We start from the raw sequence: 16,989 nt of genomic DNA, 5'->3' as shown, positions 1-16,989 counted from the left end.
GGGGACAACATGGAAGCCACACAGTTTAGGAGGAACAGCTAAATTGAACGTTCCTCCGTGAACCATTTTGGTATTTATTGTACTGCAGTGTTTTAATTCTAATTGTTTTGTGAGATGACTTGATCCTTAGGGTGCGATAGCAGCAGCAGCATAAAAAAGCAGGGTAGACGTGAAAGAAAGAAACAGCCACAAATTGTAATCCTGTGCTAATGTTTCTAGGATGGCTATATACAATGATGAGATGCTGCAAAAGAGGATGTTTTGGCAAGTGTAGGTTCTCTCTCCCCCTCTGCCTACCTTCAGAGCAAGGCAAGCTGAACCTGCCCAAATTTCCTCTTCTACCATAGCAGAAGAGACCTGTGCTCCGGTGTAACTAATCACCCAAGATGCAGCTATCAAACTTCCCCTTAATAAGTGCCTATAATACAGACTTTTTCAGGACAGAGCTGTCAGCTGCCTTGGTCTTTTGGTCTTTATGTGCAGCTTTTGTCCAAGCTCATCTAAGCAGCTGGCTTGAACTGCTCCCAATGGCAGCTGCCTCCATATGGCAAACAATTTGTCTGCAGTGTTTCATCTTGCAGAGGAACCTCCTGCAAGTTCACAACCAGAAGTCAACAATTCGGAGGTCTTATAGGTGGAGACATTTAATGTTTAGGAAGCTGGTGCAGATGACCAGGCTCTTTCTACTCCTCTTCATGGCAGCGGTCTACAGGGGCTGGCCCATTTGTGTGTAGTGATTTGCTGCATGGGAAAATGTGCACAGTGACCGTCAGTTTCTTCACAAAGCAGGCTGCTGCAGAAAAAAGTTGTGATGCCATTCAGGAGTAAGCAGTTTGGAGTTCTGATCTGCCCAGCTTGTAACGTTCAGCCGCATTCTGAACTGAGTTATCTTCTGGCTCAGATCTGAGAAGAATTCCTCAGCTCTGCCCATCCTCACTGATTTGCTCTTGGCAGCAGCAGCCTCTATTCTTCACCTCCTTCCTCTATACGTTCCTCCAGCAGTGGAATGTTGCAATTCTAGGTGCAAAAGGACCCTGGAAGATGCAGAATGTGAATGGGGTGCTGGAACTCTCAGGTGTGCTGTGACAAGTTTGCCATGCCTTCGTGCTGACTTAGATGCCATTGTTGTGGCAAGGTGTTTTTAGCAAAATGGCCAGGCATATGACCTTTAAATCCTTGCCTATTCTGACTGATTCAAGCCAGCTGTGTTCCTCTGTGTGTGTGTGTCTTTGAGGGTCCAGGGAGTGGGAAATACATCCTAAAGAAGTAGTTATATGCCCACTCCTGAATAAACTCACTCTTGACCCAGATATTTATGACAAACACCTGCTTTGGGTGGGAGGTGCCTGAGAAAGTAATGCTGGTTCAGCTTCAGACTTTCTTGTAAAAGAACATTATCTGGACCCATTTTGATCTGGGTTCAGGCTTGGTTCAAGACCAAGACTGAATTGGTCTTACCCTTTATTGGGAGATGGGGAGTGCAACCCTTTTGATTCTCCTTGATCTCTCAATGGGTTTTGGTAATCGACCATGGTATCCTCCTGGACTGGCTCTGTGGACTGGGAGTGGAAGGTCCTTTGTTACAGTGGTTCTGCTCCTTGCTTTAAGACTAGTTCTACAGAGTAGCACTGGGTGACTTTATTTCAGCTCCCTGACAATTGTGCTATAAAGTTCTGCAGGGGTACTATTGGAGCCACTGGGGGCGATCATAGGGGAATTGGGATCACAGTGTCAACAGTATGCTGATGACACCCAGAAGGAAATGGCTATAAGCCTGGCTGTAAGCACAGGGCATCATTGCTTAAATGGCTGCTAATCTGCCACCAGGCTAAGTTCAAGGTGATGTTATTGACCTATAAAGCAGTGGCTTGCAAAACGATGCTGGGCTTGCAGGGTGCCGCAAGCAGGTGTGTGCCTTGGCCCTGCGAGCCCAGCGCTGCTTTTGTGAGTGGTGTGGGGCTCGCAGGGAGGGCGCTGTGAGTGTTGGCGTCTTTCTCACGGCGCCCTCCAATTGGAGGGTAGCTGAGAAGGACACCACAGGCTTGCACCCTGGCCCCTGTGAGCTCAGCGCTATAGCGCTGCTAGCAGCCCCAGAGGCTAGGGCACATGTCTGTTGCGTCCTTCTCAGCTGCCCTCCAGCCCCCCCCCATGCTATGCCACTGCTATAAAGCCCTAAACGTCTTAGGACCAGGTTATTTGAGAGTACACAATCTTATGTATGGATCTGCCTAGTCACTAAGATTACTAGATCAGGCTCTCTTCCCTCTCCCAAATCCAGCTGGTGATAACCGGGGAGAGCCTTCTCTGTGGAGGCACCCAGTCTGTAGCAACAACTCTCCCTAGACAGACAAGTGCTGACCTTGACTTATTTTAGGCACTATTTGGAGACTTATTTATTTTCCCAATCATTTGCTACTATTACTACCTAGCTTTTAGCATTTCTGTTATCCACTGTGGACATTGTATATTTTCTGGTTTTATCGTACTGATTTTTATGGACATTGTTGTGAACTAACCTGGAATTTCTAATGCAGGACAGTTTACAATGTTTTAATAATAATAATAATAATAATAATAATAATAATAATACCAGCATGTTGTCAGAGAGAGCAATTTAGAACTATGCACCAACAATTATTGGGACAGCATACTAAATTCCGATTGTCCTTTGACAAGCCAGCTTTATTTGCATAAAAAATTCAGCACATTTAGTTTCTATTAAAATTTGGGGAAACACCCTTGTCCAGGATTTTTTAAAGCCTTATAAGTTCCAGAATGTATTGGGCTATTCCTTCTGTTCTCTCACACTTTCTCTCAGCATAAAGCAGGTCTGAGTAGCTTCTGTAATAAAATCCCTTGACAAGTCCACCATTCCGAAAGATAGACAAAGACACTGTTTTACAGAAATATAGATTTGCTGAGCTGATTGAAATGCAAGTTGTGTAATGAAAATTTGAAGGTGATGTTTCTCCAGTCCAAAGAACAATCAATTTACAAAAACAAGCCATACTCCTCGGAGAAAATTATTTAGTCTTCTGCAAAAAGTACACACCTTCCCACACACTTGCGTACACAGTATCGCAAAGCAAATAAAATGACAGAATGTGTGAGACAAGGTATATTGTAGCATTCTCAATGAATACAACTCAGAGCAATTTTCCACATTCATTGACAGTTTTGAGAAAATACACTATAGTGGGATGGAAAAGTATACTGAAAATAAAATGAAAAGAACAACGTAAAGAAGTTAAGCATAATAAAACAGTGTACTTAGGCCATGTTTGAAGCAAAAGGAAGAATATGAAAGTAGTAGGTCCTCTGCATGGAGAAGATGGAGAAATGCTATAGGATGACAGGGAGAAAGCGGAACTGCTCAACACCTACTTTGCCTCTGTCTTTACTGAAAAAGGAAAGCAGTGCCCAACTTCGTGTAACAGAATAAATGATGCAAGGAGGGAGCTGCAGCCCAATATAGGAAAAGAGATGGTAAGGGAACACCTAAATTCAGATCTTCAGGGCCTGATGAGCTGCACCCAAGGGTACTAAAGGAGCTTGCAGGTGGAATCTCATAGATGGAATCTCAGAGACTCTGTCTATAATCTATGAGAATTATTGGAGAACAGGTGAGGTTTCTGCAGACTGGAGGCAAGAAAATGTTGTCCCCATCTGCAAAAAAAAAAAAGGGGGGCCCAGGTAGCTACCTACTGGTCAGCTTGACACTGATACCAGGAAAGGTACCAGAACAGATAATCAAAGAGTTGGCCTGTAAGCACTAAGAACCCAAACCAATGACTTTCAAGTTACAAGAAAGGAAATTCCAATTAAACATCAGGCAGAATTTTATGATGATAAGAGTGTAATGAACTCCCTCGGAAGGTAGTGGACTCTCCTTCCTTGGAGGTTTTTAAGCAGAGGTTAGATGGTCACCTGTCATAGATGCTTTAGTTGAGATTCCTGCAATGCAGGGGGTTAGACTAGATGACCATTGGGACCCCGTCCATCTCCACAGTTCTATGACTCTGTGAAATGTGCTGATCATTGATAAGGAACTTGTGGTCCTCCAGATATTTTTGAACTACAAGGCCAATCATCCTTGGACCACTGGTAAGAGTTGGAGTCACACATCACCTAGAGCACAGCAGGTTTCCCATCACTGGTGCAGACAACAAATAATAGCATCAAGAGGGCTGGTCCACACACCTAGCTCCCCGAGCACAACTTCATGAGCATATGGGACCACTGTTGGACCTCATAGTTGGGTTGCACTGAAGGAGATATGCCGATTCTCCATTATACACATGTAAATGCTGTGTCTTCTGTGATAGTGAAACAACTTTCCGGAGCCATGGAGCTGATGCTGCAGAAATCACAGAGCTACCTGAGTGTACCTGTGTAGAGGTGCCAGTTCCCAAATATGGTGTGTTGATATGGTGCAGCCTAGTCATATTGCTGTCTGTAGCCCCCTAAATTCCTAAAGCAGGGAGCTGGCATGGTGTGTGAACCAACTCTAATGATCACTGAACTTCTAGATAGTGAAGCACGTGTCCCGGGAGTTTCCATACCTGTTTAAGTTGTGTCTCAGAATTTACGTGCACGTCACAAATTTCACAGTGAAATGTTTTGTTCTGAAGTCCCGTGTTTCCTTTATTAATGGGTCCTTTGCCTTTGACACCTGCCCTGGGAAAGGCTTTGATTGTTCCACTCCCATTTCGAGCTTCCAGCATAGTTTTGTGCTTTGTGCCTAGTGACATTAGACAAGGAAATAAAAAGTTGTGTTCATTAGTCCTTTTGTTTCGGTCAACATGTTGCAGGTCTTGCTTCCCCCTCCCAATGGCATCATGGGCACCAATCTGCATTCCCTGCATTACCATAATAATAATTAAGTAATATTTCATTACCTCACATTTAAATATTAAATGATGCCCATGTACGCACTGAAGCAAGCTGCCATCAATATGTAGTGACTTGGTAGGAGAGGCCAGAGGTGAAGTTTAAATGGATGCTTTACTACTACTACTACTACTACTACTACTACTACTACTACTACTGTTGTTGTTGTTGTTGTTATTACTACCTCCCACTGTGACTGAAACATGTCCTGCACTGAAAGAGAAACCCATGTTAATCTCTTTAAGATGTCGGTCTGAGTCATTACCACACTTTTCAGAGTGGTTTATCAACAGAGAGTTGGAATTTTGATGCTGCTGCTACAGAAATAATTGACATTCTCTCAAAGCGACCTTTCAGAGGAAAGTTTGGCTGTTGGTTGGAATACATTCTAAAAACCTTTGCCTTTAGGGCTTAGGCCCAGGCTATCAAAGGACCATACTCTGCCATATGAACCTGCCCGGGCTCTGAGATCTTCATGAGATGCCCTTCTCTGAAAGGGGCCCATCAAAATGAATGGAAGTTAAACAGCAGTGCCTTTTGTCCTTTTCTAAGATCTTGTTGTTTCAATGGATCTTTCCCAGGGCAATTTTCTAGTGGAGACTTCAGCAAAGGGGTCAGCTCTGTCTGTATTGTTTCATGGTACTATTCCCTCAACAGTGGGGAGTCCAGGTAGCTTTACATGGTCCATTTCCATTTTTATGTGCTTGTCATGGTCTTTTTATATACAAATGTGTTATTGAACAAGTATTATGAGAGTTATGAAGGAAAGCACAGAGAATCAGCACAGAGTACTGTGAGCACAGAGCATGCAAAGCAACTAGAGTACTCTAAAATCCCCAAAGACTCTTTCTGCCAGCTGAAAGCCTCTTGACAACTCTTCTGTTTTCAAGCTGCTCTCTTTTCCAGGTATCTTGGTCCGCAGTTCACAAAGTGAGCAAGCCTATTTCAGTCTCTGACTTGCCTGTCAGTAGGTGCAAGCTGAACATACAAATGGCAAGGGTGATCTGTTTGCCCTTTTAGTGATTAAGCCATGGCAGAACCGAAGGGACACTTCAAATTACAGGGCAATGTGCCTCATATTACCATTAATGGGAAGGAAGGCAAACCTGCAGCAGTTCCAAAACTGGTTCCAGAAATATTGAAAAAACAAAAATAGGAAAGCAAACTACATGAGATTCCAGTTTAAGAAATGTGGTTCCATGAAACAGAACCAAAAAAAAAAACTAAAAAAAAACCTGAAGCAATATTGGCATCCTCATAGCTGCCAAAATAGCAGTGTTAACACTAGCATTATAAAATATCCAGCTAAATGGTGCAAGGTCATATGAAGGAAAGCACCATTGGTTCTGTATTTGACTATAATGAACTTGTAACAAGTTACATTATTTCTCCTATGATATGAACTATGATAATGACAGACATAGGTGGGTATACAAATATATATGAATGAATGAAATATTTGAGTAGGGCAAATGTTAGAAATGATATAATACTATTGGTTATTATATACACATGCACATACAAACATTTCTTATTTTATTACTAAACCATTTTGGACCTACGGCAATCAGAAAAATTTGGAAATAGAAGTTCCCCTTGAAAATAGAACCAAAACCCAAGCTGCTGGGGCACATTGACATGCATAGAGCACTTATGCTTATTTTAAAAATGCTAATTAAATACATGCTCCTTGCTGTACGAGTGCTCATGGTGCAATAACCATGACCAATGAGAGAGGCAGACTGGATATGGAATGTTTTAATAACTAATCAAACTAATTCTGCAAACCCATTATAAATTTAGGAGAAAGGCAGAACAATATTGGGTGATATCCAGGTTAGTAATACTTTGAGAAGACACAATTAAATCCATTGATTTCAGGGAATCTGTTCTGAGTATGAGTTATGTGGCTGGCATCAATTTGTTTTAAATGTCTGGACTAAGCAAAATATTTTACAGAATAAAGACAGATATGTCATAGAGTAAAAGATGTTGAATTCAATTACAGTTTTGTTTTACTGTAAATGAATTTTAATATCTAAAATGTAGGATGTTTTTGGTCTTAAAAAAGAAAACAACACCTTTATAAAGAGTGAGCAGGACTTTTGGATTGGCTTCACTGATGCATCTGGGTTAGATTAAAGCCTAAGAGTACTAAAGTACATAGAGGGAGGAAATCCTCAACCACGAGAGAGGTTCAGCGCTGGAAAAACACACTTTGGTTTTGGAGACTGTGGGATTTTTCTCCTTAAATGTTTAGAATTGAGAGTATTTGCCAATCATGTTTTTGACGTAGAGCATCCTGCCCTGACATTATCAAAAGTGTATAGTTCAGATGGCTTAAAAGTGCTCTGCAAAGGGCATATCAAGAGTGGTGCTGAAGACTTTTAATCTGGGGCATGTCACTTGTGAATGCTCTTAACGTTGAAGAATAAATGGGAAACTGCCATTTTAAAACAAATACGCATATAGTCAATTCAACTCACTGGATTTTATGATGTGGGAAATGCGAAAGCCACTTCTGAAAACTACCTAACTCAGAGAGTCCACCCCTACCAGATTGTGCATTTCCTTTTATGTGCAACAATGCCAATTAATGTTCCGTTTGGGACTGGGGACAAACAGAAGTATGCAAGTAGGGCGAGACAGAGAGCATAAGCAGTCACGCCCTTCCAGAACGTAGCATTTGGAACGGTTAGAAACGTAAGAAATTTAAGGAAGCAGATCGCTTGCATGAAGCGCAATCTCTCCTTTTCTCTTTTATGGCAGACTTTCTCCGTGTCGTTTTTATTCTTCAATACTTAACAAATTCCATGTAATTGCTGGCTTTCCACCACCTCCCCACCCCCACAGCCCTGCAAGGAATCTAATCTATTTGGGGAAGATAATTGCAGGGCTCTTTAGCCAGGAAAGAAATTGCTGTATCTCACCACTGTTGTGCGCCTCCAGTTGTGAGGCGGAGTTGACAGCAACCTTGCATAGTGAACAGTAGAGCAGCCGCTTGGCCTTTTCTTCCTCTGTCTCTCCCGAAGAGCATGTGGTGGTGTTGCTGCTGCTAGCGGCTACCGTGGGGAGTTTTTCAACTTTGGAGGTGATTTCTGTCGTCATGACACTGCTCTTCCGAATTTCGACCGTTGTGGTGGTTGATATTGCTGGTGCCTCTATTGTGTTGCCTGCTTTAAAGATAAGGAGAAGATATAAGCAACAAAATATATCTCATGCAGTGTGGAACTTGCAAGCTACAATGAGAAAGTGATTGACAGAACGTTTTCCAGGTAAAGGGTTTCCTGGCAGACGCAATGTAATGTCAACTTTGCAATGAAGGTTTACGGCATATACAACATGTTCAGTACCACACTCCTGCATTATGTTTATGAATCTGAATAGGTTGGAACAGCCCCCTTTCCCCAAGCATGTAGAATTGCAAGGTACCACCTCCTGAATCAATTAATTGTCCATCTTTGTGAGAACTGGGGGGGGGGGGGGAATGCTGTTTCTGTATCTTTGTGCCTTCAGGACCAAAGCAAAAAGAAATAAATTAACAAATAAAGACATATGGCGACTATTTCACTGCACACTGTTTATAACCCAAAGCGATACGAGTTCGGTGAAATACATTTAAAAATAGGAGTTTTGAAGATGGCATTGTACAATAATCATTAAATTTTGTAATTAAGTTTCCAAATAATCTAAACTGCGAAGTATTGCCTGCTTTTTTTCTTTTTCTTTTTAGCTGATAGCAATGAATTTGTTTTAATTAGTTCTAAATCTGAATTTCTCCAGGGACCTCAAATTAGCAAACTGGTCGGCATGCAAGACGGGAGCCAGGAACACTGTTCTAAGTCTGAGCAGCAGAAAACAGTGTCCATGAAACAGGAAGGCAACTGATCTTATGTTGCTGGAAGCACGTGCCAAAGAATGTTCCTTTTAAAAGTAATATTTATATAAATTTGTTGATAGACAAATGATAGCATCCAATTCCTCTTTACTTGTGGAGTGTGGTCTACCAAAGTAAATTGTAGCGGAGTAGTGTGGCCTGCTAGATGCTTGGCCACTATGTTTCTGCACCCCGAAGGAAGGGGGAGGGGGAAGGAAGTATGACTTGATATGATATTTGTATTCTGCTTTTCTCAACAAAAATGTTGAGCTCAAAGTGGCTCAACAACGTTAAAAATTAACAAACTGTAATCGTATCAAAACGAAACAGCATATGAATAAGGCAAAAGAATAAACAAATTCATCCAATAATTGGTTCTTGGGCAGCATTCAGCCACAAACCTTGCAAGCCTTGTCTATTCAACTCACTGATACTTTTCATAGAATAGAAAATCCCCAAACCAGGTCCCAAACCAGGTCGTATGTCTTCCCGCCTGTGCTCCTGCATGAGTTGCGTGAGATCATGGAGCCAAAAGTACGTGCTTTTCTGGAGCTATGCTAGCATGGTGCCCCAAAATGCACATTTTGGGGTGCCGTGCAAAATCATGCCCCCCCAAATGTGTTCGGGGGTGCTTTTTGACGGCAAGATCTCGGCGCAAAATCATGTGAGATCGTGACACCCAAAATGATCACTGTGCTCTTGTGTGAGAAAATGGGGTGTTCCCTTTTTTTCTGGGACACTTGTGGGGTATGTAGTTTTGTATGAAGTATGTTATTTATCCAGAATCCAAGCAAAGAGCACCTAATGCAAGTAGAAGTTTGCTGAACAAAATACATCCAAATGGGTTTCAAGCCGAACATTCTTTGGCAATATGCTAATATTCAGCATAACTTTTGACACAAGGAAAAAAATACCTAGGAGCATGTTTACGTGTACATAAAACATTTACATGTTGGAATCTATTACCACAATCCACCACCCCATCTGAAGAGTGGCTTCCTATTCCACAGATTTATGTTCAGTGTATTTCAGAATTCATCACTATATAGCTTGGTGAAAAGATGCTGAATCACAATAATGTTCTGAAATATGCGTGTGTGTGTTTGTGTTTGTGTGCATATTTTCACATTAATACGTGTAAACAAATTGTAGCGGTGCAAGTTTTTGTCTTTTTTGGCCCGTCTGGAAGTTTATAAGTAAGAAGTAGCTATTTACATATGAGAAACATAAAATACTATGTATATCAGATTACTTCTGGGTTAAAGAGAGCTCACTGCCCTGCCCTATAGATCAGCTTAAGTGGTAAATTGTACCGCTATAGCACACCAGGGTATCACAGAAAATCTAAACTCCATTCCTCATCCCAAATTGTAATCTAGACATGAAGAACACAATAAGTTTTTGCCTCACTGGTACCAAAGTGGTGCATCCTTCTGTGTCATCGATGACCCTAGATGCTGCTTCAGTACAGGGCAAGCAATTCAACACACAATGATTGGATCACTTGGGGGTTGCTGTTTTTTCAGCAGCAAAAGCAGAGATGGGGCAAGAGTCAGATCAAGAGATAGTGGCGTTTAACCTGATCCTGCTGTGCCATCTCCCTGATCTTTATTTATCTGTTGATATTATTTTGTTTAAAATCAAAATGTCCATGGCTTTCAAGCGAAGACAAAAAACTACTACAGTGAAACAGATCAAACGTTACAAATGCAAACAGAGCCAGCAAAGAAATGGCAAAGCACAAAAAAGGCCGCTCTAAAATGAATGGGAAGTCTGGGCAAGTAAAGATAAGACTTAGACTGCCACTGAAAATTAATCAAAGTAGGTGATGCAGTAGCAGCCAGCATAGTAGGGTGGAGCTGTCCTCCCAACCAGTGCACTGCTGCAGGTTACATGGACAAGGCAGGGGTGGGGTAGGGTGGTGGCCTAGTTGGAGATGTGTGGGCTCACTTGCAGGAGCACAGGATTTGCTCCATGGGTGCACCTACACAGTCCCATGCTGCCCTGGCCTGCCTCAGCTCTATCCAGGTAAGTTGCAATAATGCTGGTTTTGGGAGGGAGGTGCTCTGTGTCTCTGCCCTGTTGCAATTGCAGGTAAGCTGCCCTGGGCAAGAGCATTCCACCCAAAAAAGTATGTTTCCAGGTTGCCTCTGCCTGTTTATGGTAGGGACACTCAGATACAGATATTAATGTGCAGGCAACTTCATGTGGAAAGAGGCAACATGTGCACATATGTTTTCTCCTGTGGGAAAAAATCCGGGAGAATGGTGCATTGGAACACAGGGAGCTGTCTTATACAGTGGTCCCTTGGTTTGCATATGTCTTGGTTTGCATACGTTTTGGATTACAAACACATCAAACCTGAAAGTGTGTGTCCCTGTTTGCAACCTTTTTTTTGGATTACGAACAATTTTTGGGGGAAGGCCCCACTGGCGAAAGCGTGCCTTGGGTTACAACCTGTTTTGGTTTACAAACGGACCACTGGAACGGATTATGGTTGTAAATCAAGGTTCCACTGTACTGAGTCAGAACTTTTGTCCACCTAGCTCAGTACTGACTATTCAGACCTGCAGTGGATTTCTGGGATATCGGAGAGGGAGCAACCCCAGCCCTGCCTGGAGATGCCTAAGGACTGTAGGCAGGCTTGCTAAGAGTAGAGATGGGGGGAAAACAGCCACCCCTAATTCAAAACTTTGACAACTGAAACAGCTCCTGAAGGGGTTTGGGAGCAGCGAACTTGCAATTCTTAAAGAACAAAAAGCTTCTTGCCACTTCCCCTTCTTTTCTTGAAAATCTCCCCCCACTTTGAAACATCTTCCCTGCCTTTTTATCATTTAAAGCAATGCAGCAGTAGCAGATCAAGCTGCGACCACTATTATTATTCCTCCCTCCCTAGTGAATCACTGTGAAGGAAGAATTGTAGCCACCAGAGCTCTGCTGCTTGCCACCACGCTATGGAAGCTGTCAGCAAGCCAGTGCCTTTAAAAACAGTTTATAAAAGGGTTACACAAGAAAGGAAAATAGAAAAAAATAAAATGAAGAAGGCAAGAAGCACTTCCCATGCTAGAAGTGTAACCCCCCCCCTCCGCTCCCCCCTGAATCACTTTTGGCCTTCTCCCTTAATCATTCTGCCTTTTCTCTTTCATTTTCCTTCTGGGGTTCAGCCAAAATACGCCTCCCCAATCTGTCTGAAGCCCTGAAGTGAAACAAATGAGGACCAGCTCTTACTCTGAGACACTTTGAGTTTGTGGAATGACCTCCTGTGGGAGAAGAATGATGAGAACCATAATATTTAGGAGTTTTATACTTAGGTTGAACAAGGCATTTCCCCCCAGAAATATGCTGCAGGTAACTTCCTACCACCGGTAGCACAGAACCAATTCCTCCATTTCAACTGGCAGGAATATATTCTGTTTCTCTTTCCTTCATTCTGTGATTTTCCTTTTGGAATTTTTAGACCTACGGTTTCAACATGATTAAAGTGTAAGTCATCTCTCCATGCAGGGAGACAATCAGCTCTAACAACCCTAGAGGTGAAACAAAAATTGCCTCTATAGGCGGGAGATATAATCATGCAGTATAATTAGAGTAGTCAGTCATGCTCTCTGGGGGAAAGGTGTGAAGCATAGTAAAAGGAGAAAGAATTGAGCGTTTATTCCTTCCTTGAAAACCCCTCCTGCCCTTTTCCATCCCAGTGTCGCTTGATCAATTCATTTGGTTAACATAATTTGACACTTAAAACCACCTGTCGCATCATGCACGTGCATTTCAAAAAGGGGAGCACTGAAATAACATTTTCTGGTCTCGACAGCAAATACAAAACGAAACCTTCATCTTTTGACAGAAAGCAGAAAAAATTAAAGATGTTAAACTACCACGAGCCCGATTATCAAATGCCGTGCCATGTCAAGCAAAAGCCTTGGTGCCATGCAAAGGCCTTGGTAATGATATGATTTCAAAAAATCACCCCATTTGTTCTTCGTCCAAGTTCAGTGCATCTTCAGTTGTGTAGCCTGACCAGATCATTTAAGAGGATTTGATTAGCCTACCAGTTAAGTCAATTACATTGCAATCTTAATACATATCCTGCCCTGAATGCAGGGGGGCAGCACTGAAAACCAAATGGTACTCAAATCCTGAGTCAGTTTCACTCTGAGGATCTGAAGAACTGCGGCAGCATTTCTTGCTATAGATATAGTGTGTCATCCCAGCCCTTGAAGACATAATGCAGTGACTCAGAGATCTGGAAGGAAGTTGGAAATGCACTCAGTACACCCGTGAAATGAATTATTTTGGTGATGTGGGGAAGCTGCATCATGCTATTTTCATACTAATGACCTGCAGCAATTATTCATTCTTGCAAGTGTCGCCACTCTGCTTTGGCACTGCCAGGACCACTAATATTGCATGGAGCAGGATGTCAGCATCCAATAAAGAGGGATGATTAGAATTCACAACAGTTCTCTTTCTGATCTTAATCCTAATACAAACAGAGCTCTTAGGAAGTCTATGAAGGAGTAAACCTTGGATGAAGTGGCAAACATAAATCCAAAAGTTTATTTTCATACTAAAACAGTACCAGAATGTACATAAATAGTATCTGATTCCCCCCATTAAAGTGCAAGACACCTACTAAAGGAGGAACATTATTTAAAGGAGCTAAGCACATAGGATTAATTTTGTGTCCCAAATATACCTTTCTGAATTTTCGTTGTGCTATGAACATAAATCCTCTATGTGGTTGGTTTTTTTTGCAATTAGAATCTTGCCTTATATAAATTAGTTCTGCTCTGGAAAAAAAACAGAAGATGCTGTGCAGTTACAATGAACATTTAAGTCATTGCCCATTTAATTTGGAAAGGTGGACCAAAGCTCCTCTAATCAGGGCATAACAAAAACAAAGAGGAGAGGCTTACATAACACACATATTGTATTGAAGAAGAGTTAATGCTAGGGATTGTTTAACTGCAGTGTTCAAACTGATGGAATTCCAGAGCTATCCCCTAGGAGCCAGGTTCAAGCACTTGAAGCTCATAAGGGCCAAACAAGGCCAGTTCATAAGGGATAGGCTGTACCTGATTTGCCTGGAAGCTCCCCATCACTAAACTTAGTCTGTTAGAATAGGTGAGATCTGATTCCTTGCAGTAGCAAATGCTTCAGTCTTAAGACATATGTTGTCATGGGCAGCTCTATGAGTTTTTCATTCCTCTTGGCTCAGTCTGGTTGGCTCTGACCAGTGATAGGGCCTTCTCAGTGTTGGTTCCCCATTTGTGGAATGTCCTCCCTGAAGAGGTGCAGCCATCGCCTAAATTACATTTAGGGAGGAATTTTAAAAACATTCCCATTTACCTGGGGATTTGATGGCTGAAAGATACTATTCCTGGCAACCTTGTAGTAATTAGATGTTTTAATTTTAATTCAAACAATTTATATGCCACTTAACCACAATCGTCTCTAAATAACTTACAAGGATACAATACAAAAAGGCAAAAACCAGTGAAAGCTATAAAATTAAACTTCAGTTAGAATGCTATGAGGAGTGGGCTGGTGATTTATTTTTATTTATTTTTTACTTTTAACATGTTTTTAAATGTTTCTTTATTTTATTTTTCTGCCCTGGTTTTCTTTGTGAGGATAGAAAGTTAACTGATGAACAAATAAAAATCTGTTGGAGTTTCTGAGAGCAATGGATGCTTCTGAGCAACCTTGGGAGCCTTCAGTTCTGCCAGGACTGGAAAGTTAAGGGTGAGTCATTGAGTCAATAGAGTTATACAATTTCTGGCAATACAGAAGTAAAGGGAAAGCTACTTTTATTTTTTGTAGGAAAAAAGATTTTTTATTATTTAACCAACAATCCTAACACACACATATAAAGCTGATGGCTGGAGGAAGATAGGATGGTTCCTTCCTGCTGCCCCCTCCCACTGGCAAAGAGGAGTGCTGCTAATGGTTTTGGGCTTCCCCTATGGTGAAGGACCTAGCTGTGCCCAGGTAGGCAGAAAGCTACTGCTTGCAGTTTTTTCACAACTACCAGCAGGTGGAAACCCTGCTCATCAGAGCATGGGATGTGAAGGTAGATCTGCTGCTCCACTCCGCTGCCCCCCCAACCCAACGTAGGATTTTTCCATTACTTTCCTAGTTCAAATGTACTACATCAAATGTATTACCTTGCAGAAACAGAAAAAAACCCCTGCTTTTTATAGAGGAAACACCTGGAATCATTAGATATAAACATTGCAATATTACCCACTTGTCTGTACTTTTCAAGAATATTGTTACACGCCACCCCTATCTCCACAACTGTGCGAGATCCCAGGGGTTCTAGGCACTTACCCAGGGTCTGTGTTTCCTTTTGGGGGGAAATGAGCCACAGCAGAAGCTATGGTGCCATTGTGATCTGTGGTTTATTTGTGCATACCTACAACCTGAGCCGGGACATGAGTGGCACTGTGGGTTAAACCACAGAGCCTAGGACTTGCTCGGTGGTTCGAATCCCCGCAACGGGGTGAGGTCCCGTTGCTCGGTCCCAGCTCCTGCCAACCTAACAGTTCGAAAGCACGTCAAAGTGCAAGTAGATAAATAGGTACCACTCCGGCGGGAAGGTAAACGGCGTTTCCGTGTGCTGCTCTGGTTCGCCAGAAGCAGCTTAGTCATGCTGGCCACATGACCCGGAAGTTGCACGCCAGCTCCCTCGGCCAATAAAGCGAGATGAGCGCTGCAACCCCAGAGTCGGTCATGACTGGATCTAATGGTCAGGGGTCCCTTTACCTTTACAACCTGAGCCTACAATGGAGGAGTGCACAGGATGCATACTCCAAGAGGCTCTGGCTTTTCCCATAGGTGCCCCAACATATTGCTCTCTGACTCTCTCTCTCCCCAGCCTGCTGCTTCATAACTGCAATTCCAAAAGCTCTCCCTGAAACTGGCATTGTCTTTTAAACAAAACTCTCAGCTGAGGGAGGGAGGGAGGAAGTCTACTCATTTGCAAATGAGATTCACCTTTGATTCTTTGTGTTGCCTAAATGGCTCATCCCCAGGCTAACACCTCAAAAGGAAATCTGACATAATTGGCTCTTAACATGTGTTGATTTCCTATGATTTAGGCATGTCTAATACAGTTTAGGAAGTCTGCCTAATGCAATTAGCTTTTCACACATACTGATTCCTGAGGATTAAAAGTGGTTAACACACAGCTCAAGAACACACATGGTTCTAGCTATCACCTACACAGGAGACTAGCCTATCTTAATTAGCTTCTGACACCCCAAGCCTTAATTAAATTCTGGCTCCTACAAACCCATAACAGTATTCAAATTCTGAATATTGTGAAGAGCACAGTGTCTTGTCCTACAGAGGAGGAAGGGAGCTTTTACAATATATATTACACTGGCAGTCCAAATTCTGCAGGGTTTTCTTAACAGCATTCTAGTATCAATTCAAAATTATGATATACAAAGCTCTCTATAAACCATGCCTACGAAGTGCATGTAACACTGATTGTTACATGAACAGATTGCTGTGCAAACCCACAGTGCCTAGAATAATACGAATTCATGAACTGAATTTGCCAGAATTTTCCAATTATGTAGAATGCAGATGCAATGCAGCAACACTTTCCACAATCTAATAAAAGTTTAAACAAACTCTTAATCACAAACATGAAGTCTGTAGTATTTTAACTACAAATTGAAGACACCCACAGTGATACTCAATGCATATGAAGATCAGCTTGGATCTGAAGCTCCTGAGAGTGGAACTCTGCTCATGAGACAGACCTGCTGGTGGAAGGTGAGGGAGGCAATTTCTACCTATTTCTCTTTCCGCCTGCTGTGCCCTTGCTCCTGAAAATCTGCTCTCGAAGTTTGGAGGGGGGTCCTTTCAAACAATGTGGGTGTTCACATAAGGGACTGTAAGGGACACTGATGAAACATACTGAACCACAGAACTATAGTTGGAAGGAACCAGGTGGATCATCTAGTTCAAACTCTGGCAGTGCAGGAATCTTTCAATCAACATGGGGCTTGAACCCACAGCTCTGAGATTAAGAGTCTCATGTGGAGCTATCCTTCATCCCCTACCTTTCTTCCAGTTGCTATCCATTTTGGTGGGTGGCAGAAGTCCTTCGGTTTGTGAAAAGGCAACTCAAGATGCAACCCATGGCATGAGCGAGAAGATAATGTGGGCTGTGTGGGAATGCCATTAGCATTTCCCCCCTTGCTGCA

General features: G+C 42.3%; 1 protein-coding gene and 1 long non-coding RNA gene across 16 annotated transcripts in view; one reads left to right on the top strand and one right to left on the bottom strand.

The window, feature by feature from the left end:
* The window catches only part of ZNF385D (zinc finger protein 385D), a 560,232-nt gene that overhangs the window by 7,568 nt on the left and 535,675 nt on the right, over positions 1–16,989 (bottom strand). For 13 of the 15 annotated variants that reach the window (XM_081164656.1, XM_081164666.1, XM_081164665.1 and 10 more), the window contains 2 exons: positions 7,821–8,066; positions 4,563–4,741 (listed from right to left, as the gene is read on the bottom strand). In XM_081164656.1, the coding sequence (XP_081020782.1) occupies positions 4,563–4,741; positions 7,821–8,066 (425 nt within the window). The remainder of the gene's footprint in view (positions 1–4,562; positions 4,742–7,820; positions 8,067–16,989) is intronic. The other 2 variants (XM_081164663.1, XM_081164669.1) reach the window with 1 other exon arrangement.
* The window catches only part of LOC308570289, a 102,051-nt gene that overhangs the window by 16,822 nt on the left and 68,240 nt on the right, over positions 1–16,989 (top strand). The gene's annotated exons all lie outside the window — the stretch shown is intronic.

The sequence above is a fragment of the Podarcis bocagei genome (genome assembly GCF_964188305.1).
Source record: "Podarcis bocagei genome assembly, chromosome: 12".
NCBI classification, from domain to species: Eukaryota; Metazoa; Chordata; class Lepidosauria; order Squamata; family Lacertidae; genus Podarcis; species Podarcis bocagei.
This window is presented reverse-complemented; position numbering and strand designations above follow the sequence as displayed.